This window comes from Ursus americanus, chromosome 31, assembly GCF_024610735.1.
Source record: "Ursus americanus isolate L20-20 chromosome 31, mUrsAme1.1.p, whole genome shotgun sequence".
Taxonomy (NCBI): domain Eukaryota; kingdom Metazoa; phylum Chordata; class Mammalia; order Carnivora; family Ursidae; genus Ursus; species Ursus americanus.
The window spans coordinates 13,417,890-13,437,280 of NC_142157.1; the positions used below are offsets into that span (position 1 = coordinate 13,417,890).

Below are 19,391 nucleotides of genomic sequence, written 5' to 3' on the forward strand. Positions count from 1 at the left end.
AAGAGGATTATCCTGACAGCTTTAAAAATAGCAATGTCTGTGTGTCCTGAGCCAGCAGGCACTGTGGTCTCTCCTCCTGGATTTCTACTTAAAATAGAGTGGGGAGATCTTTCAACCAATTGCATTTGCTTTCTTTGAAACCTACCAAGTGTACCGCTTATTCTTATCATCTTAAATGTTAATACTCTTTTTAATTAAATTAGAGAAAATCTTAAAATAGGACACATTTGGAAAATTGGATAATTTTTCAAAGTGTAAAAGAACTGAAATTACGACAAACTAAAAAAAAAAAAAAAAAGGCAATTATACCCTAACAGGTTTTTTTTTCTTTAAAATTATCCTAGGATTATTTTTACCCACAAAGAATGCCAACATTTTCCAGTGAATCTCCATCTTGACATCTTCCTTTAAAGGAGATCATTGCATCACCACACTAACTCAAGTCTTCACACTTGAGTACAAATTTTTAAGAGTCATGTTCTAGTTGCTCAACAAATTGACTAGCACAAATTCTTCCTGCTTGTTTTTCTTCCTTCCCCCTTCCTTCCTTCCTGACTCCCTCCCTTCCCCTTCTCTCTTTCTTTCTTCCTCTCTTTCTTTCTTTCTTTCTTTCTTTCTTTCTTTCTTTCTTTCCCTTTTTTTTGGACAGAGAAATTGTCTTATCCTAAAGTACATATTAGTGAACTAGGATTATGAAGTTGCTTCTTCCCTCTGGAATCATCTAGACTTGCCAAAAGAGTTGTCCTTATAACTCAGAAGCTGCTTTTTCGGTACCCCAGCCCATCCTCTCTACTCTCAACAGGGGAGACAAGATGGTTTCTTATTCTGAGATCACGAGCTTCCCTAGGACTAGGAGTGGACTAGGACTAGGAAAGGACCTTTCCCCTTCTTGTGCAGAAATATGCCCCCAGTTTGGCTCCTTACACTTGTCTAAATGTGGGATGGAACCTGAAACCTTAGCATAGCTTCCAGTTTAAACTTTGAAAGTCTAGTGCCAGAAGGCGGCCAGCCCCCTGTTGCCTGAGCTCAAGGAGATGACTTTCACCCCACGAGATACTCGCTGTTCTGGAAGACACCAAACTTCAGAACTCTAGGCAATGAAAGACCTGCTACGCTGTTCCTTACATGATCTTCCTTTTGCAGGCAGCTTGGGGTGGAGGACTACTGATGTCCCGGAAGCACAAATGGAAACTGAGCGGCGTGGAGAGGTACACCCACTTTTCTTGTTAACAATGTAAAGTGTGAAAGCTAAATGTGAAAAGCAACTTACATACAATTTCCAAGCACTCCTGGAACACAGGTGAGCCTGTTCTCTGCAATGGTTGTGTGCCTTGACCTGTGTGGCCCTAGACCCGTGAATATTCTGTGTACACAACAAAAAGACATCAAATCCCCTATCCAGTGACCCAGGCAGGATGATTCTCAAAAAGAGATTCCTAACTGGAGTCCGTGGTTGGCCAGAGGACTCAGGAACGACCTTCCTACAATCTCTGAACCAAAATTATTATTATTATTTTTTAAAGATTTTATTTATTTATTCGACAGAGATAGAGACAGCCAGTGAGAGAGGGAACACAAGCAGGGGGAGTGGGAGAGGAAGAAGCAGGCTCCTAGCGGAGGAGCCTGATGCAGGGCTTGATCCCATAACGCCGGGATCACGCCCTGAGCCGAAGGCAGACGCTTAACCGCTGTGCCACCCAGGCGCCCCTGAACCAAAATTATTTAAAACCTGTTGGCAGGTCATAGTTTTCTAGGGAGAAGATCTGTAGCTTTCATATTCCATAAAAGGATAATATCCACTGCCGTAAGCAAACCAATAAATAATTTTGCCCCTTATAATATATCAGTGTTGAAAGCATGGGTTTGGGGTTTAATACGGCCAGTTGAAAGCAAGACATATTGTGAGAATGTCATCCCATGGTTTCATTCCCATGATAATTTTTTTTTAACGTAGCTCTGATGCATGCAGCAAAGCACCTTTTTTTTTTCAGAGACTAAGCAGTAGATGGTTGAGAAAAGCTCTCAAACCGAAAGGAGGCGATATTTGATTAGCATAAAACATATTCCGGTCTGAAGAGCAAAGGGAAAAAAAATTACAGAATGCAAAATCAGCCTCGGGCTTTGTTGACCGTGCGCAGAGGAAGCTCGGCGTCCCCAGTTCTCCCATGACACCCGGCAGCTCAACAGCAGACGGGAGCTCGGACACTCCAGGCAGCTGAGAAAGCTGGAGTTCGTCTGAGGCTGCCAAGGGTCCACCAGGCCCTGCCAAGTAGCCAGCTGCTGCCCAGGAAGAGTTTCCCACTGGCTCTGCCTCTAGACAGCTTGGCACTGTTTCTACTCGGGGAGGAGGAGAGAGGCCGATGGAGCACGGGAGCATCTGTCCACACTGGTGCAGGATGGATGCCCAGGCCCGCTCCCACGCCGAGAACCCAAGGGAGCGGGGGCACCTGAGGCAGAGTCAGGGCCACACTGCCTCACTTGTGGAAGACTCGAGATACCAGCTGAGGCCCGAGGCAGCAGGGCAGCCGTCCCTGAGTCTGCTAGCTGCCATCAGCGGCTGGCGGGGAGAGCCGCCCCTGCTCTGATGGCAAGTTCCCATTTAGCGATGGGAGGCCGAAGGCAGGCATAGCCCCCTGCCAGCGTGAGCCAGTCTTGGCCTTTCCCTTTGGGGCTTCTCCCATGCCCAATTCCTTTTTGCTAGGAAAATCTCTCTGAAACCAGTCCTTTAAGGAGAAGGCAATGCACTACACGAGGAGAGATGACGGAAAAAAAGAAGGAAGGAAGGAAGGAAGGAAGGAAGGAAGGAAGGAAGGAAGGACAGATTGCAAGGTGCCTGCTCAGATGGTAAGAATGAGAAGGAATTCTCATGCTTTCGAGAGAGGTGGTCTGTACACAGTATTTTCTCTTCTTTAGTTTCTTTCTGACTGGCACACAAAGTAAGGTTCTATTATTGTGCCTTCAACGCCACCTGGGACTCTGAAAGCCACGGAGTGTCCTCCACCAGTGATGACTTAACAGCTCGCTCAATTACCTACCCTGAGCCTTGGAAAAATAAACACCCACACGCTTTTGTACTACAGACTATTATTTCAGAGCAGAGCTTAGAACATTCACCAGGGAACATAGAGTCTGCTCCAACAGCCGCAATTCTGAAACTGTATGGGAAACCAAATCTACGAAGCGGAAGAGCCAAAGATGAAGTCCCCCAAAATGAGGGACTGCCGTCTATGGACCCGAGAGTATCTGTCCTGCTGACTTATTAGCAAAAGGCACACTGTCTATAGTGAATAAGGCTGTAGAGCCAGTGGAAACCCCCAGGCATGATGGGCACGGGCATAAGTTTAGGGGAAAGAATTTGCCTCACTTGGGGGTATATGTTTTCCCAAGAATTCACTGTAAAGGGGAGGAAATCCGTGGTCAATTCTTGTCCCCGGATCAAGAGCTTCCCCCATGGTCACAGGGTCCCCAGAGTGCCATCCTCATAACAAAATGGCACGAGTCACCAGAGCCGGCCTCGCACTCCCTTCAAGTACCTACCGACTTCTCAGAAAACAGCTTTCTTCCTTGCTGATACTGTCGAATTTTCTAGAGACAGCGTAGCGGAGAGGGTGTGCCAAGAGCCCTAACACTCCCAGCACGCTTCTGTGCGTTGTAAACGGTCCGCTTTAATCCCTCCCCACGGCAGGCTGCCGTGCCTGCAGTCTCCCTTTGCGGCGGTCCCCTCTGAAGGTTTTCCGGCCCAGCTGAAGGTCCTGGCACAGCTTCTGCCATATTACCGTCACTGCCCTCACTCCTGCCCCGAGAGCCAGGGGGTTACACATTCAGTTCAGCAGTGACTGAGCCTCTGTCGTCTGCAAGGCGCATCAGTTGGCGCAATGAGGGCACGAAGATGAACATGGTGTGAAGCCTGTTTTCTAAGGGCTCAGAATCTAGTAGGGAAGAGTGACAGTCAATGGTGGGTTAACCTTCAGGGCAGAGGAAGTAAAGGCTCAAGAGACAGACAAGCGAGCTGACTGGCAAGCACAGAGAAGAACGATTCCTGCTGAACGGGGTTATTCAAGGAAGACTTCACGCAGGGCTGGGCATCGGTGTTGCGTCAGGCGGAAGTGGAAGATGGACATTGAAGGTGAAGAGCAAGGACACAGAGGTTTGAAAGGGTCCTTGGAGGAAGTCCGGATAAGTTTGGATGGAGACTGAGAGGGACTCACAACAGTGATTGGAAGCTCCTGGAGTGTCCACGTCTTGCGCAGGGAGTCTCAGTGGAGGGCCTGCCCACAGAACCAATCAGGAGCAGCATAAATCCATGTGTATATAGATAAGTTGCACTCTAATTACACGAAGAGCCTTGTGTATTACAGAATGCTTAAACACTCTTTGTATATAATACTTTCTTTAGCCTCATTTTCCAATACTTGAAGAAATTCCAGAGACTTTCCACCTTGGCAGACTTTATAGTCTTACATAATATGTTGAAAAGTATGGGGGACATTTTTTTGTAGCTATCTTTGACCCAGCTAGCATTAGCTTGTTGTACTCTATGAAACATCTTCCTCAAAAATTACAAGCACCAAAGACTACAGAATAACGCACTTAAAAAAAAAAAAAAATCGACCAGAGCTGCAAAGGGTGATGGCAGGAGATCAGGAAGAAGAAAATGCTACTAACATGCTGAGGTTTGAGAGCTGGATGTGTGGGAGGAAGACAGTGTGAGGCACTGAGGCACAGAACGCACGAGAAAGAACAGATCTGGAAGGATGAGGAGGGGCAGGTTAATGAGTTCATGTGGGGCCTGCTAAGTTTGAGGTGCAAATGAGGACACAAGGACATGTCTTAAAACAGCCCTCAGAGAGTCACTTTTCTCTAACAGAGTAAATCAAAGCAGCCACATGACTGAACCTCACAACAAAACATTTTGAAATGAACCTGGGGTTATTTTTCATAAATTGCCAACTTTTCTCAAACTAAGGACATGTCACTGAATCACTCTGTGCAGTTTTTTTTGCCATGTCCGTGAGGCAGCCCCTCTGTGAGACAGGCAGGACGAGAACTCCGTGACGGGTAGTCGTGGGCCTCAGCAGCGTCTATACTAAAAACACAAGTTGGCCACTGCATTGAAACAAACATCTCCAGTCAGAGAAATGAAAAACAGTTATTTTCTTCTCCGTCAGGTGTCATTACTGACAAAGCTGAGTTTCCTCAGGATTAGGCGTAGAGCTATAGAATACTCTAGAAGCAGTGTATATGTGCTCAAGGACAAGTTGGCCACTGCATCGAAACAAACACCTCTGGTCAGAGAAATGAAAAATAGTTATTTTCTTCTCCTATCGGGTGTCATTACTGACAAAGCTGAGTTTCATCAGGATTAAGGATAGAGCTGTAGAATTTTCTAGAAGCAGTATATATGTACTTGATGTCACAAGGTGTGTAAACGATAGAATTGAAATCAATAGTAGGAGCCAACCTTATTTAATGCTTACTGGGTATCAGAAGATGAGATGGCCTATTCACTGATTCAGATGAGATCCCCAGGCTAGTAAGTGTTCTCTGACTGTCCAGCTGACACCCACCATTCATCAGATAGAAGAATGGGATCTTTCCCAGCTCCTCATTTCTTCCCAAGGTTCTTGCACCTCGAGCGCTGGGAGCAGGGTGAGCCCAAGTCTATTGTTCAGCCAGAGGAGGGGCAGTGATCCGTGGCACTCTGGGGGCAGCTGACGCAGGTTGCTCTCCTTTGCCTCCACCTGTGAGTCTGTTTATACCAAGGTCATGTTCATGAGTCTCATCCCCAAGGATCCTCAGGCTCTCAGAAGACATGCACAGGCACTCACCTTGCTGATAAACACGTGAAGTGCATGATAGGAACTCACTCATGGAGGGGACACTTGCTTTCCCTGGGAGCTGGAGGAGGAGCTGGTTGGAGTTCAGTGGGACCGAGGGAGAGAAGTTGAATGATGTTGAAGAAGTCTGCAGAGAAAATAACCCTTGATCTGGGCCTTAAAGCATAAGTAAGATTTAACCAAGTGAAGCAAAGAGAGATGACATTCCGGGAAGAGGAAATAGCATTAAGAGACCCAGGAGCATGAGAATAGAATTTTCTGAGAATAAAAAATAATCTGGTGTGATGAAAATGGTGTCATGAAAAATGAAAATGGGTATAGGGTAGAGTGAGGACACAAGACTGAACACATGGCCTGTACTCACCCTTGATGGCATTATTATTATTATTATTATTATTCTTTTGTTATTATTAATACAAGAATCTGACCCAGAACTATGCTTTAGACTTTGCAAATAGCATAAAACCCTGAGAAGCTGTATTACTGATGGGAGGGCATTGTATTTCTCAAGTGTGTTGGAACAAAATAGATTGAAAACTGCTATAGGAGCCATAGCATATCCCACTTGTGGTCTAGAAGGATGTCTCTGGGTCAGAGAAGAGATGGAAATAGGATGAGCTAAAAGCTAATATGAAAGGACAGATATGAAAAATATAATAATCAATTGAAGAGGAAGAAGGAGAGGTTGGGTGAGAAGAACAAAATTAAGCAGTGAAACGAGCCATCGCTCTGAGCTCCAGGCCACTATGGTTGTGCTTCCAGAAACCATGGAGGCACGCGAAGACAGCCCCTTTCTGGGCTTGGTGCCCTCTTCATTGGCCACCAAAGGCAGGACCCTGAAGTGGATGATCCCAGCCACTCAAAGAGGCTCTCAAATCACATGGAGGCTGGCTGAATTCCTCCGTGGAAGCTAAGGGGGTGCCGCATGAAGACGCCCACCCTCGCCTACTCTCTCTGTAGGCAAAGAAAAGGTTGTAGATTTAAGAGTCCACGTCTTATTTTGTAAATTTAGTGTCATCCAGGAGTCTGAGAAATAGCGCTAAGAACCTCGAAGCTCTGTTGTCCTGGCATAGGGCCTTGTAGTCTGAGCCAGTCATAGGTGCCACCCTCTTAACTCCATTTCTTTCCTGTAGGGCCAATTCTGTGACATGGAACCCACACAAGATGATGGGCGTCCCTTTGCAGTGCTCCGCGCTCCTGGTTAGAGAAGAGGTACGGCTTTCCTGATTCATGGCCCCGTCCATCAGTGGCGTTTGGTAGGGTAAATATGTGTGGTGACAGAATCAGAATACAGGATGATTCACAGGCTGGAACAGTAAGCCATATCCAGAAAGGGGAAATTGTTCATGAGGATAATTATAATTATCCTGCTCTTATTTCCATGTATAGGATGGTTTTATTTTGAGTTGACAAGACAGGCATTGTTTCATACATTGTTAAATTGTACGTGTGTGTGTGTGTGTGTGTGTGTGTGTGTGTGTGTGTGTGTGTGTCTGGCTTACTTTATTTAGTATGATGTATTTATTTAGCATAGTAAATATTTAGCATAATGTTTGCAAGGTTCATTTGTATCATCGCATGTACCAAAATTTCATTCCTTTTGTGGCTGAACAATATTCCATTGTACGAATATACCACAGCTTATTTATCCATTCATCCTTCAGTGGACATTTGGGTTAATTCTGCTTGTTGGCTGTTATGAATAGAGCTGCTCTGAGCGTTTGTGGACAATTATTTGTTTGAATATCTGTTTTCAAATGATGGACCTGTTTTCAATGGAGGAATGGAGTTGCTGAATCATATGATAATTCTATATGTTCCTTATTGAGGACCTGCCAAAGTGGCTGAACCATGTTACTTTCCCACCAGCATGGGGGAGAGTTCCAACTTATTCTGCATCCTTGTCAACACTTCTAAGAAAACACAACCAAATTCAGCTCTCAGATTTGGGTCTTTGAACCATTTTGAGTTAATGTTTGTGTGTGGTGTGAGGTATGAGTTTGCATGCGGACATCCAGTTCTCTCACTACCATTTATTGAAGAGACTACTCTTTCTCCATGAATGGTCTTGGCACCCTTGTGGAAAACCAGTTAGCCACAGCTATATGGGTTTAGCTAAAATGTACTTGGGAAAAAGGCATAGAACATGTTAGGTTGTACTCAACAGGGTCAACAATGGGTCAAGAGAAACTTAGTGTTCATAAAATATTAATGGTTTTAAAAAAGTGGAGTGTCAGGATGAGGAAGGTGGTAGTCTCCCACTGTCCTCTGGATAAACCAAGCCTTCAGTGGTTGCTTAGGTCAATGCCAGATTGCATATGGGACCACATCAAGCTAGGGTTCAAACAGTGGGGAACAATTGGTGAACACGTGAGAGGGATGGTTGAAATAATTAAGGATGTCTAATTTAAAAAGCAAAAGAAACTTAAAGGGCTGGAGGATGGCAGCCTTCACAGTTTAAATGACTCTCAAGTGGGAGAAATTCATTTTTTCCTTGAGCTTCAGGGAACTGGGTCAGTAGCACTGGGTTTGATTTGATGGCACAATCAGAATATGCCATGATTTTAGGTCTGATTTCCGGTCAATGAAAGGAAAGCTTTTCTAAAAATTAAGCTTCCCCAGAGGTAATGAGTGCTTTGCATAGGAATAAAATCAGCACCAGGGGAAGTGATTGGAGATGGGACAGCCACTTATTAGTAAGAAGATAGAAAAGATTCCTTCATTGAGAAGAAGTAAAATAAAAGCTCTAGGATCCCTCCCAAATCCAAGAGTTTATGATGCTCTGACAGCATGTCCCTTATTGAGATATAAGGAATAATACCATTGTATAGGACTGTATTAAGTGTCCTATGATAAGAGAGTTCTGGGTTTAAAAAAAGCTTGGGATATTTTAGATGAAAGAGTTAGAGGGAAGTTTCGTTACTTCAGGGCATATCAGAGCCTTTAATATGCTGCTATACATTGCAACTATCTTTGAAGAAGGGATTTATGATGTAGAGTTTTCTAAATTTATTTGACCCCAGGAATTGCTTTTACAGCAACTACTTGCTAGCACAGCAATTATTAGTGTACTTAAAATAGCTGGCCGCATAATGGTCTATAACTTTTTAATGGCTTGGAATCAGAGTGTTAACTCATCAAGGCCCTTTATGCAAAAAACATGACTTTTATTTATCCTTTTGTACAGTGAGACTGGTGCTGGCCAGCCTTTGAGAGGTCCTGTGTTTCCTCTCCCAGGTCCGCTCTATCCACCATTCCACAGTCTGGCATGGTCTCCCTTATGACCAGTGACACCTTTCCGTACGCGAGCGTGCATGCCTAGCTTCTGTGACCACGAAACAAATTAGAAGCCCTGTTGCAACTGCAGTTTTCAATCTTACAGGTCTTCGAGTGAATTTTCTTTTTCAAACCCAATGTCATTCTACTGCTCTATTACAATTAACCCTTACTCTCAAAAAAGAAACAATGAATTCCACTGCAAACAAAGCCCCAGCTATAGGGTCGAGCCCAGCTTCATTGCCTACCATCTGATCTTTCAGGTCTCAGTTACCTAGTTGCATTACATTTGGTTTTCATTTGGTGATTTTTTTTAAGGAATTCTCACTTCTAACTTCAACTAGGTGATCGCGTCTTAGTCTTCTCTTCTCTTGTCATGAGTCACAAGGAAAAAAACAACAAATGCCAAAGCTTCTGTAAAATCACAATTATACTGTAGATAATGAAAGAGTCAAAGGCTGCCTGTGGTTCGTGACAAATTGAAACGTGGTGGGGTTTCTGGTGAGGAGACTGACAGTGCTGTTTTAGTCAGAAAGCACGATTCATTCCCTGTTCTTTGGAGTAGTTCACTTTGCCACCCATTTTCCATGCTAAGCTTCTGGTGCTGGGGCAAAGGAAAGATCATTGGCAATGAAACGTCCCACTCTAACCACCACAAGCAACCGACTATAAAAACGCAGTACTAGCCACTCTTGAAAGGGGAACCTGGCATTTGAAAGATTGGCTATTTAACACGCCTCAGAATAACAATGTCTTTATTGTTTTAGATTTCAGCATATAAAAATAACAATAACCTATCTTAAAAGCTATGACTTCCAAAGAGGACTCAAACCCTAACAGCCAAATGATAAAATACTTGAACTAAGTATGAATGAAACACTAGAATAATCACACTATTAGTATTTTACAGAACCAAAGAGTTTCTTTTTTTTTAAGATTTTATTTATTTGACAGAGATAGAGACAGCCAGCGAGAGAGGGAACACAAGCAGGGGGAGTGGGAGAGGAAGAAGCAGGCTCATAGCGGAGGAGCCTGATGCGGGGCTTGATCCCATAACGCCGGGATCACGCTCTGAGCCGAAGGCAGACGCCCAACCGCTGTGCCACCCAGGCGCCCCAGAACCAAAGAGTTTCTGAAGTATTTTAATTACAACAAAACCAAAATAGCAGGATGGTCCCTCAAAGAACGAACATTATACTCTGATTATGATTGTTTCTAAGGAATCACAGCCTCTTAAAAGGAGAGTTAAAGCTTATATGCCCTTGTTGTTAACCTGTAGTTACATTTGACCCTGAGCCATTTATCCCACAGAACTGACCTATCTAAACAGCTCATACTGTCCAGATATTGGTCTCATTTTATTTTATTTTTCACTTTTTTAGAGAGAGAGAGAGCATGCACACATATGCACAAATGCATGAACAGGGATGGGGAGGGGCAGAAGGAGAGAATCTTAAGCAAGCTCCATGCGGAGCCCGACTCAGGGCTCGAACTCATGACCCTGAGATCACAACCTGAGCTAAAATCAAGAGTCAGACACTTAACCAAACCAAGCCACCCAGGTGCCCCTTGGCCCCACTTTAAACATTTGATTCTCCCTGCTTTCTTTCTCCAGGAAGTTCCGTGTCCCTATAAAAATGTTTTTCCTTCATAATTTTCCCCACAACGCAAATCTAACAGAGCCCCTGATCAAGTCAGTAGCGCTGCCTAAGTTTTCTCTTTTCTTCTAGGGGTTGATGCAGAGTTGCAACCAGATGCATGCCTCCTACCTCTTCCAGCAAGATAAGCACTATGACCTGTCCTACGACACTGGGGACAAGGCCTTACAGTGCGGACGCCACGTCGATGTTTTCAAATTATGGCTAATGTGGAGGGCGAAGGTGAGCACGTGTACATTGACCGAGTGTCGCCTAAAGACAGAAACTATATCTGGTGACCCTTTTATGAAGTTAAACATTGATCTCCAAATCGAAAACTACCTGAGATTGTTTCTTTGATCCCACATCTAGATATCCGCCTCCTGCACGGGCAAGGACAGAAGCCAAGTTGCTTCTAATACTCACTCATCTAGAAAGCAAACCCAGGTTGCTTTTACAACAGAACATCTGGATTCTTTAGAGGCGTGTTGTTGTTGTTGTCGTCTCTCAACTCTTGGTTTTTACGCAGAGATTGATCCCTCGGGGAGGATGATGCCCTCTTTTTGTTTGGAGGACAAAACCCAGCACGGTAGCTTCCTTTCCACATTTCAAGGGATATCGTCTAGTTACAAAGCTTTTTCTTTTAAAAAAAAAAAAAAAAAAAAAAAACCCTGGAACTACCCAGTGACCTCCTTTTGTAAGGTTTCTCCGTTTAGCCCAGAATTTAACTACACTTGATCGCTCCTCTCAGAAACAGAAACTCTGTAAGCAGCCTTCAAAGAGGATACCTGCATGCTGAAATGTAAGCAGGCTGGAAAGATCAAAGCTTTTCTTTCTCATTTGGACCAGATTCCTGATTTCAATGTCACAAATCAGTGACTTCCCACCTGGTTTCATTTACCTCCCACAGGAGGCAATGGCCAATGCCAGCTTGACGTGCCAGAGACACCCAACTGCTAGAAAACCCATCCGCTCAAAGAGTCCACAAGGGAAACTTGACAAAGGAAACGAGAAAGGGCAAGGTTAGAGGGAGGCTGGCATGCCCCGCGGTCCTCTATGTTGGAGGGAGGGGCCACGGATTGGGCTGGATGGTTTCTCAGTAGCCCACACAAACAGGGGGCCCTTCCATCCGGGGGACGCAAGATAACTTGGTCGGCACGAGTGTGACCTGCCAGGATGAGACCACAGACTGTGCTCTTGCCCGGGTCTGTGTGAAGAGGCAGGAACCATGTTCACAGCAGCAAGTTCCCTCTGCCGCGGCTTGTAAGACGTTTCAAAGTCAACTGAATGCCTTGAGCAGTGAGAGAGGCAGAGAGCTAACAAGAAACCGAGAGGGCTCGGGAGTGAAATAATGCAGTCAGCAATAATGCAGTCATCTTACGGAAGCTTCCTTAGATCTATTCAGGAAAAAGGCAGTTTAAATAGAAAGATGGTCTCACTTAGTGCAGAAATAACTCTTATAGGGTTTCTGGGGTTGGCTGGGCTGACATATTCTCAGACAGACCTCCGTAAGGGTCTGTGGCCGGCTGAATTTCCTCTGAGCGGCTGCCTGGAGTTGTTCCCCTGGTAAAGGTGGTGGGATGGGCAGGGGCCCCTTCCTCTCTCGAAAGATGAGAGCCTGACAGGGACACTTCCTGGGTCCCCACCACCCAAGATGAGACTCATTCTGTTGGAATGAGTCTCGTTTGGCAAAAATAACTAAATCAAGAACAGGAATTATTGGCGTCCTCTCAAATCGTTTAAAAATGAGTAGGTTTTTCATTTCCTTAATTGCTGGGAATCAAACAACGAGCGTGAACATCAGCTGGGTAGTTGAGGAGAGCTCGATCTCTAGATATTGTTCAGGATCAGCCTTTCCGCCCCCTTTCCCTGCGGTGTTTCTATTAAGACGACGATCATTAGCTATATTCGCACAGAAGTGCTCCTCTCATGGTTCATCAGTTCCTGCTGCGCCTTTTCCATCTGAAGCCCCCTCGCCAGCATGGGGCAGCGGTTGGCTGTAAGAGAAAGAACTCGGAGGCCATCAGGTGTGAATGAAACAACAGGAACGACTGAAGCCTGAAATAAGGGCCAAGGATCTAGACCTGAACGCACTGAAGCAGAGGCATCAGAAGAGGGAAGAAAAAAAGAAAAAAAACAAGGAACGACCTCAGCGGCCACGTAATTTATCCATAAATGAGGGGTGCGTATTCCTTTAATTCCTCAGGCCAAACCCTGAGTATCTAGACACGGAAATGGCAAAAACTTCATTTGCTTTTCGACCTAAAGCTGCATGTTTTGCAAAATGAAATGGTAATAGTGAAAAGCCCTAAGCTCAGTCCTGCAATCCAGAAGAGGGGGAAGGGTAATCACACTTTTGTCCGAGCTCTCTAGTGACGCCAGCCAGGGAAGAAGTCATCCTGCCCTCAGAAGAACCGAAAAAGAGTTGGCTATGACATTCTATCTCGTATCTCCTCAGGCATGAGAAAAGGATCTGCAAAAACAACCCTGAGGAGCAGGCAGCTTTCATCAGGAAACCCTGTTACTGGATATGCCTGGAGAACGCGGTATTCAAGTGAAGCCACATTTTCTCCTTAGCAATACAAACCGCATGAAAACTAGTAACCTAACTATAAATATTCCTTAATCTGTTAATGACTAATGGAGCTAAATGCACTAATGACAGCCATCACATTAAGCCCAAGAGAACTTGATGAAAGCAACTGTAGGCAAAAAAATAAGCCTCTTGATGTGAATGCTAGCAGGCAGTCCAGGCGGTAATACCATACGTAAGCCTGTCATGAGCAGAGGCCCTGTGCCTGCCCTCAACTCTGTTCTTAGTGAGGAGATCTTTCATTTTGTCTGTATTTTATTAGAGAATGCTAAATACGACTTGATGATTATTTTCCAGATTTTACAGATTTCCTCAGTGGTTAAAATTCAGTGTAGATAGAAAAAAACAAAAAGAAAGAGAGGAAGGAAAGAAGGAAGGAGAAAGAAAGAAAAAGAAAGAAGAAGGAAAGAAAGAAAGAAAGAAAGAAAGAAAGAAAGAAAGAAAGAAAGAAGAAAGAAGAGGAAGAAAGAAAGAAAGAAAGAAAGAAAGAAAGAAAGAAAGAAAGAAAGAAGAAAGAAAGAAAAAGAAGGAAGGAAGGAAGGAAGGAAGGAAGGAAGGAAGGAAGGAAGGAAGGAAGGAAGGGAGAGATAGAAAAAATGAACATACCTTGATTTTAGGTCTACCATCATGGCTTACTATGTAACTACCTAGTTTTCATGGTAAATCTCTCTGTGTATGGTTATGCATATCAGCAGATTTCCTTATCATTTTCTGTGATTGGCCTCCCTCATTAAAAATGTAGATAACAGAGGGACTGGCAAATGGCTGAGAAAAAAAAAAAAAATACCAGGAGAAAACTATTAAAGGGAAAGTAATGCCAGGCACCCTTTGCTGAGTGACTGAATGAATGTTCACTTTCTCTCTAAAATATTAATTTATTTTAATAAGTATGTAATGAGTATCTGTTATTGGGCCTGATGCTGGGTGAGATGAGGGGACCACAATTTTCCAGACGAGGTAAGATAAATGCACAGATAACCATCACATAAGACAGAACATACCTGGTTGTAAAAGAGACACAGACGCACCTTGAGAAGTTAAAGGATGGAGAGCCCATTCCTAGTTTGAGAGCCAAGAATGATTTATTAAGAGGTTGCCTCGGAGATGGGTCTAGAACAGGATAGGTACAATACGTAGGATTTCAACCAGCAGAACTACATTATCAACACAGTTAACCTGGTGCCGATAGAAATGGTTCCTCAGAACATACTGTGTAAAAACACTGCCCCAGGGATTAAAAGTAGATTTCCATTCATTCATCCACTCATTCAACAAACATACATTGAGCACCTAATATATGCCAGCCCTGCTGGTAGGAGGGGGACAGTAGTGAGCAAAAGAAACACCTTGTGGAATGTGTATTTCAGCCAAGTCAGTCCAAACCAATCCTAAGCGTGTGGACGATGAGGGAGAAAATAAAACCATCTTTCTCCCGAAGCTCCCTCAGCGTAACTCAGACAACAGCGTCCAGACTTTCACTTAGGCGTGCCCCTCAGAGATCTCAATTTCCCTCATAGCAACCCAGAGCATGGTAATGCCACGCCTGATCGAGTTTTCCAGGGGCTGTCGTCACTCTCAGAATAACAACTGTGGCATAGGACAGCAACTCAGCAAGTATTTGATGAATGAGTACATTTTGGAGAATCTCCTAAAAACCTTCAAAACCTTGAAAATAAAATATGGATCTTATTCGCATAAATACCCAACACGCAGAGACAGGCTTCAAAGGGCACACTAGAGTTTTCGCTTCCCCTTGGACCTTTTTAGCTTACAACTAAAGGGATGGTTGGGTTACTCCTGATCTTCTCGAATGAAGTCCTAGACTAGCAAAGGCCAGAGGGCTCCCCCTCCAGTCTGCGATAATCCCAGTGCCTTTGCAATACAACCAAACTCCTTTTCAGAGCATTCGTTTTACCTTACCGTGCCCCTGTGTGGCAGGGAAATCACACAGGCACCACCTTTCCCAGGAGACCAGTAAAAAGATTAGCCAAGGTCATGGGGCTGGCCAGGGTCAGAGTCCTGTTGGTCCTGGCCATATCCTGGATCAGGTACGTGCAAGTTTAAAGCCAACCCTGCACTGGTTCAAAGGGTCCAGTTTGGAGAACAGTTAACTTCCCTCCCTCCTACCTAGGGTCCATCCCCAGTATACCCAAACTGCCAGATCAGTCCAAACCAACCCCAAATCCTTGGCACCACAAAGTCATAGAGCGCACGGTATAGGCTGTGGCCTGGGTGTTCAGGCATCAATCGGGACCCATCCTTGGGGTCATCAGGAACCAGTCAGACTCTCTGATTCATCAACTAGGGCAGCAATCTCCATAGAAAAGATTCCTGAACCCATCAGATTTCTTTTAAGGCTTCAGATGTTAAAGTCACTGGCTATGCTGAGATGATGAGACCGTCAATAGGAGTGTGGGCCCGTCTTACGTCCATTACAGCTGCTCCCTCCAGTTTCCATGTTGGGTTAGTCACTGGTTGGCCTCTTCTAAGTGCTCCTGGGATGCGCATTAGCTGTCTTCTAAGCTTTCTATGAGCGCTCCACAAATGCTGGGGGAGTTAGGAGGAAAGCCATTTTGAAAAGTAATTCCCTGGAGTGTCCCAAGGTCTGTTAAACAGCTCCAGTCCATGGCTGTAGTGTTGTTTTTCGCAAGCCCAGATCCTGGGCTTCCAGAGCCGGAAACAAAAAGACCTCCCTGATAATGTTCGCCCGTTACAAACATATGAGTGATTTATCCCCAGAGGAGAAATCTAATGAGCTTTGCAGAATGACAGGCTAACAAAGCATCTGTGTGCCCCTTAAAGATTCATATATTCATTTGTTCAACAAATATTCATTGAGTACCTACCCTATTTGTTCTATAATGGGAGTACATTGGTGAACAAAAGCAGGGTCTGGAAATGGTAAATTTTCATGACGGACAGGAGCTAAGCAGGCCTGCTGGGGGCTCTCTGGTGCTGCTGCTTCTCCGCAGGAAGAGAACAGCCCAGCCTCCTGTCATTAATGACTTCCATAATTACCCCTCGGAATGGCAGAGGCAAATTTTCCCCTTGAGTAATCAAAATAATTGCCTAGAGAATGGGGGCTCGGGAAGAAAAGGAATCCTCGGTAGGGAGCTGTGATGACATGAAAGGAACAAAAACACCTGAGGGGAGAGCATCAAAGGAGAAATCATCACCAGGGAAGGCTCTGGAAGCAGAGTCTTATGCAAGCAAAGTGGGGACCAGAGCGGAGGCGGAAGTGGCAGAGAAAGCCTCAGTCTCCGGAGAGATTAGTCCCACAGAGGGCCCACCCGCCTTTCTCAGCCTGCCTGATAAGCTTTCTTCTTTTCTTATTCAGGGCACTACTGGGTTTGAAGCACATATTGATAAGTGCTTGGAGCTGGCAGAGTATTTATACAATATCATAAAAAACAGAGAAGGATACGAAATGGTGTTTGATGGAAAGGTGCGTATTCCTGTCCCTATGATCCCCAAAAGTTGAGTCAGTTCCAGTTCTTACCAGTTCTCATCACTGATTTTTTTTTTTAAGTCAATTATGTATTGTCTAGGTAAGCAGGACCATTACCAAGGAGAAGCTGGGCTGATGGGGTCGCTGTTCTGAGCTGTAGTAAAAAAATCAAACTCACAAAACAGTAACTCTGTATAATGTGGTGAAAGTCAGGCACTCCAGAAGCGATAATGGATTTAAAACAGATTCTATTCGGAAGCTGCAGAATAGATTTGAAATGTGCTTGGAATTTTCTCAGTTGCCACGATGGGCCGAGTATGAATGTTACTTTCCTCCTTGTAGCCTCAGCACACAAATGTCTGCTTCTGGTATGTGCCTCCAAGTTTGCGTGTCCTGGAAGACAATGAAGAGAGAATGAGCCGCCTCTCGAAGGTAAGTGATACAGGCTCCTCTGGTCCAGACATTGGTGCATCCATTGGGCCTTGCACATGTGAGGCGTCTCTCTGACATGCGTTTCTAGGAGAAATCCACCTTGACCTTGGTGTACAGGCCCACGCCCCTTCATGGGCTCCTACAGAACCAGGCCATTCAGAGCTGGTATATCCAGACTTCTGACTACTCTGTTTGCTTCTTTTCTTCTGAGAGCAAATTTATGAGAGCTTAAAATAAGCAATCAGGTGACAGCTTTCCTGCCATTCACGATGCAGTAAGAATCCAGGACAGGCAGGAAGTTGCCTGTCCTGCCCAGCAAAACCTGTGTTATAAGCACAGAAAGAGACTTCAGGCACCAGCAATGGTTAGAAATCAGAGCTGAGGCTGTCCCTCTTGAGATGCCAAGGTCAAGGCTACCCTGTGGAGTCTTTAGAGCTGTGGTGAACCCCAGAAGGTATCGCCGCAGGAAACAATACTAACGGCCACTGTGTAGAGCGCATGTTGTGTCCCAGGCTCAAGTCCTATCTAGTTTTAGATCACTCAACTATCATAAGTGTTAGAGACGACTAAAGAAGACGATCTGGGTGATACAAACAGACTTCATTTACCACTTCATGAAGCAGACAGCCTCCATTCCCAGGGATCCAGAGAGCTGCAAAATAAGGTGGAAAGCAAGAAGCTTTTATAGAATAAACAATAAGGAAGAGGAAGAGAAAGATAGAAAATGAATAAGGAGAGGCACCTGGGTGGCTAAGTTGGTTAAGTGTCCAATTCTTGACTTTGGCTCAGGTCATGATTTCGGGGTCATGAGATGGAGCCGCGTATCAGGCTCTCTACCGGGCATGGAACAAGCTTGAGATTCTCTCCCTCCCTCTGCCCCCCCCCCATTTGTGTGCATGCATGCATTTGCTCATGTGCCCTCTCTCTCTCTCTAAAAAAGAAAAGAAAAGAAAATGAGTAAGGAACAACAAAATAAGTATGGAGCCTAGGGTTGGCTTGGCACTGGGGATGGGCTAAGTGGATATTCCATGTTTCTGGTCAAGCAGAGCCTTTACAGGGTTGTGAAAGTTAAGTGTCCATTTCCTGATGTGACATCTGGGCAGGAGCACATTAGAATCAGCTTGAAGCTTTATAGAAAACACTGATGACCAGGTCTTAACCCTGAGAATTTAACTCAGTTGGTTTTGGATGGGCTTGGGAATAGTTCTAAAAGTTCTCCAGGTGATCCCAATGTGCAGCCTAAGCTCAGAGCCACAGACCTAGAGGAATGCATGGAAGAAAGCTGCTAGGATGGGGATCCATCGGTGCATGTGTCTGGGTAGGAGGAGTCATGGTTGTGTTTGAAGTTTTAATGAAGTTGACTCATTTGCTCATTCCAAGAAATCAAGCCCAAGATGTGGGAGGGAGGGAGGGTGAGGGTCACATTGGAGAAGATGATAGGGAGACAAAAAGGGGCCTATTGTCGTTTGAGGGAAAAGAATTCATATTTTTTCCTGATGTTTTATGGTGTGGCTTCTTCACAGTATGTATCATCTTACCAATAACTAATTTTATTTAACAAGTTAGTTAGAAATTAGATGTTTCCATTTTTATTGGCTCTACCTCTTTAATGAACCTATTGACCAGACAGAGAATCCATGGAATAATTTGGCCGATTTAATTTGTTGAATCAATTCATTATTGCTGGGCTGAGGAATGGGGCAAGATGGGAAAACAGAACAGAAAGTGGTTTTTCCCATCACTTTCTGAGCAAAAATCAACTCTGAATTCCCCCCATATCAATACAGCTCTCTTCAGATGCCTCTCGGGTTTTAGCAAGTCACATGAACTGTGATGGGAATGGAGATTATTTCTTGGGGAGAGCCATTGGGATATTAGTCAACTATTTTTACACAGTTGGTAATTCAAATTTGAAAGTCGGGGGATTGCAAAATGAGTTCTCTTCATTTTTTCCTCTCCTGTGATTCCATTTTCCTGACTGGAATACAGAGAATTCAGCAATTCAGAGTTGGAATTCACAACAGAACCACATAAAATATCAAGGTTAACTTTTGTTTATTTATGTCAATAATTTTTCAGAGTTTCAGAAGTTTCTTCTTAAGTATAAAGCCCTTAAAGTATAATGTCCAGGGACCAGTGTATCTTCACACACTCACACACACACACAT

At 44.5% G+C, this 19,391-nt stretch overlaps 1 protein-coding gene across 1 annotated transcript in view; it reads left to right on the forward strand.

The window, feature by feature from the left end:
• Nucleotides 1–19,391, forward strand: part of GAD2 (glutamate decarboxylase 2) — a 78,770-nt gene that overhangs the window by 50,221 nt on the left and 9,158 nt on the right. The window contains exons 11-15 of the mRNA XM_045775375.2: nt 1,144–1,208; nt 6,971–7,049; nt 10,844–10,993; nt 16,681–16,788; nt 17,134–17,223. Coding sequence (XP_045631331.1) covers nt 1,144–1,208; nt 6,971–7,049; nt 10,844–10,993; nt 16,681–16,788; nt 17,134–17,223 — 492 coding nt within the window. The remainder of the gene's footprint in view (nt 1–1,143; nt 1,209–6,970; nt 7,050–10,843; nt 10,994–16,680; nt 16,789–17,133; nt 17,224–19,391) is intronic.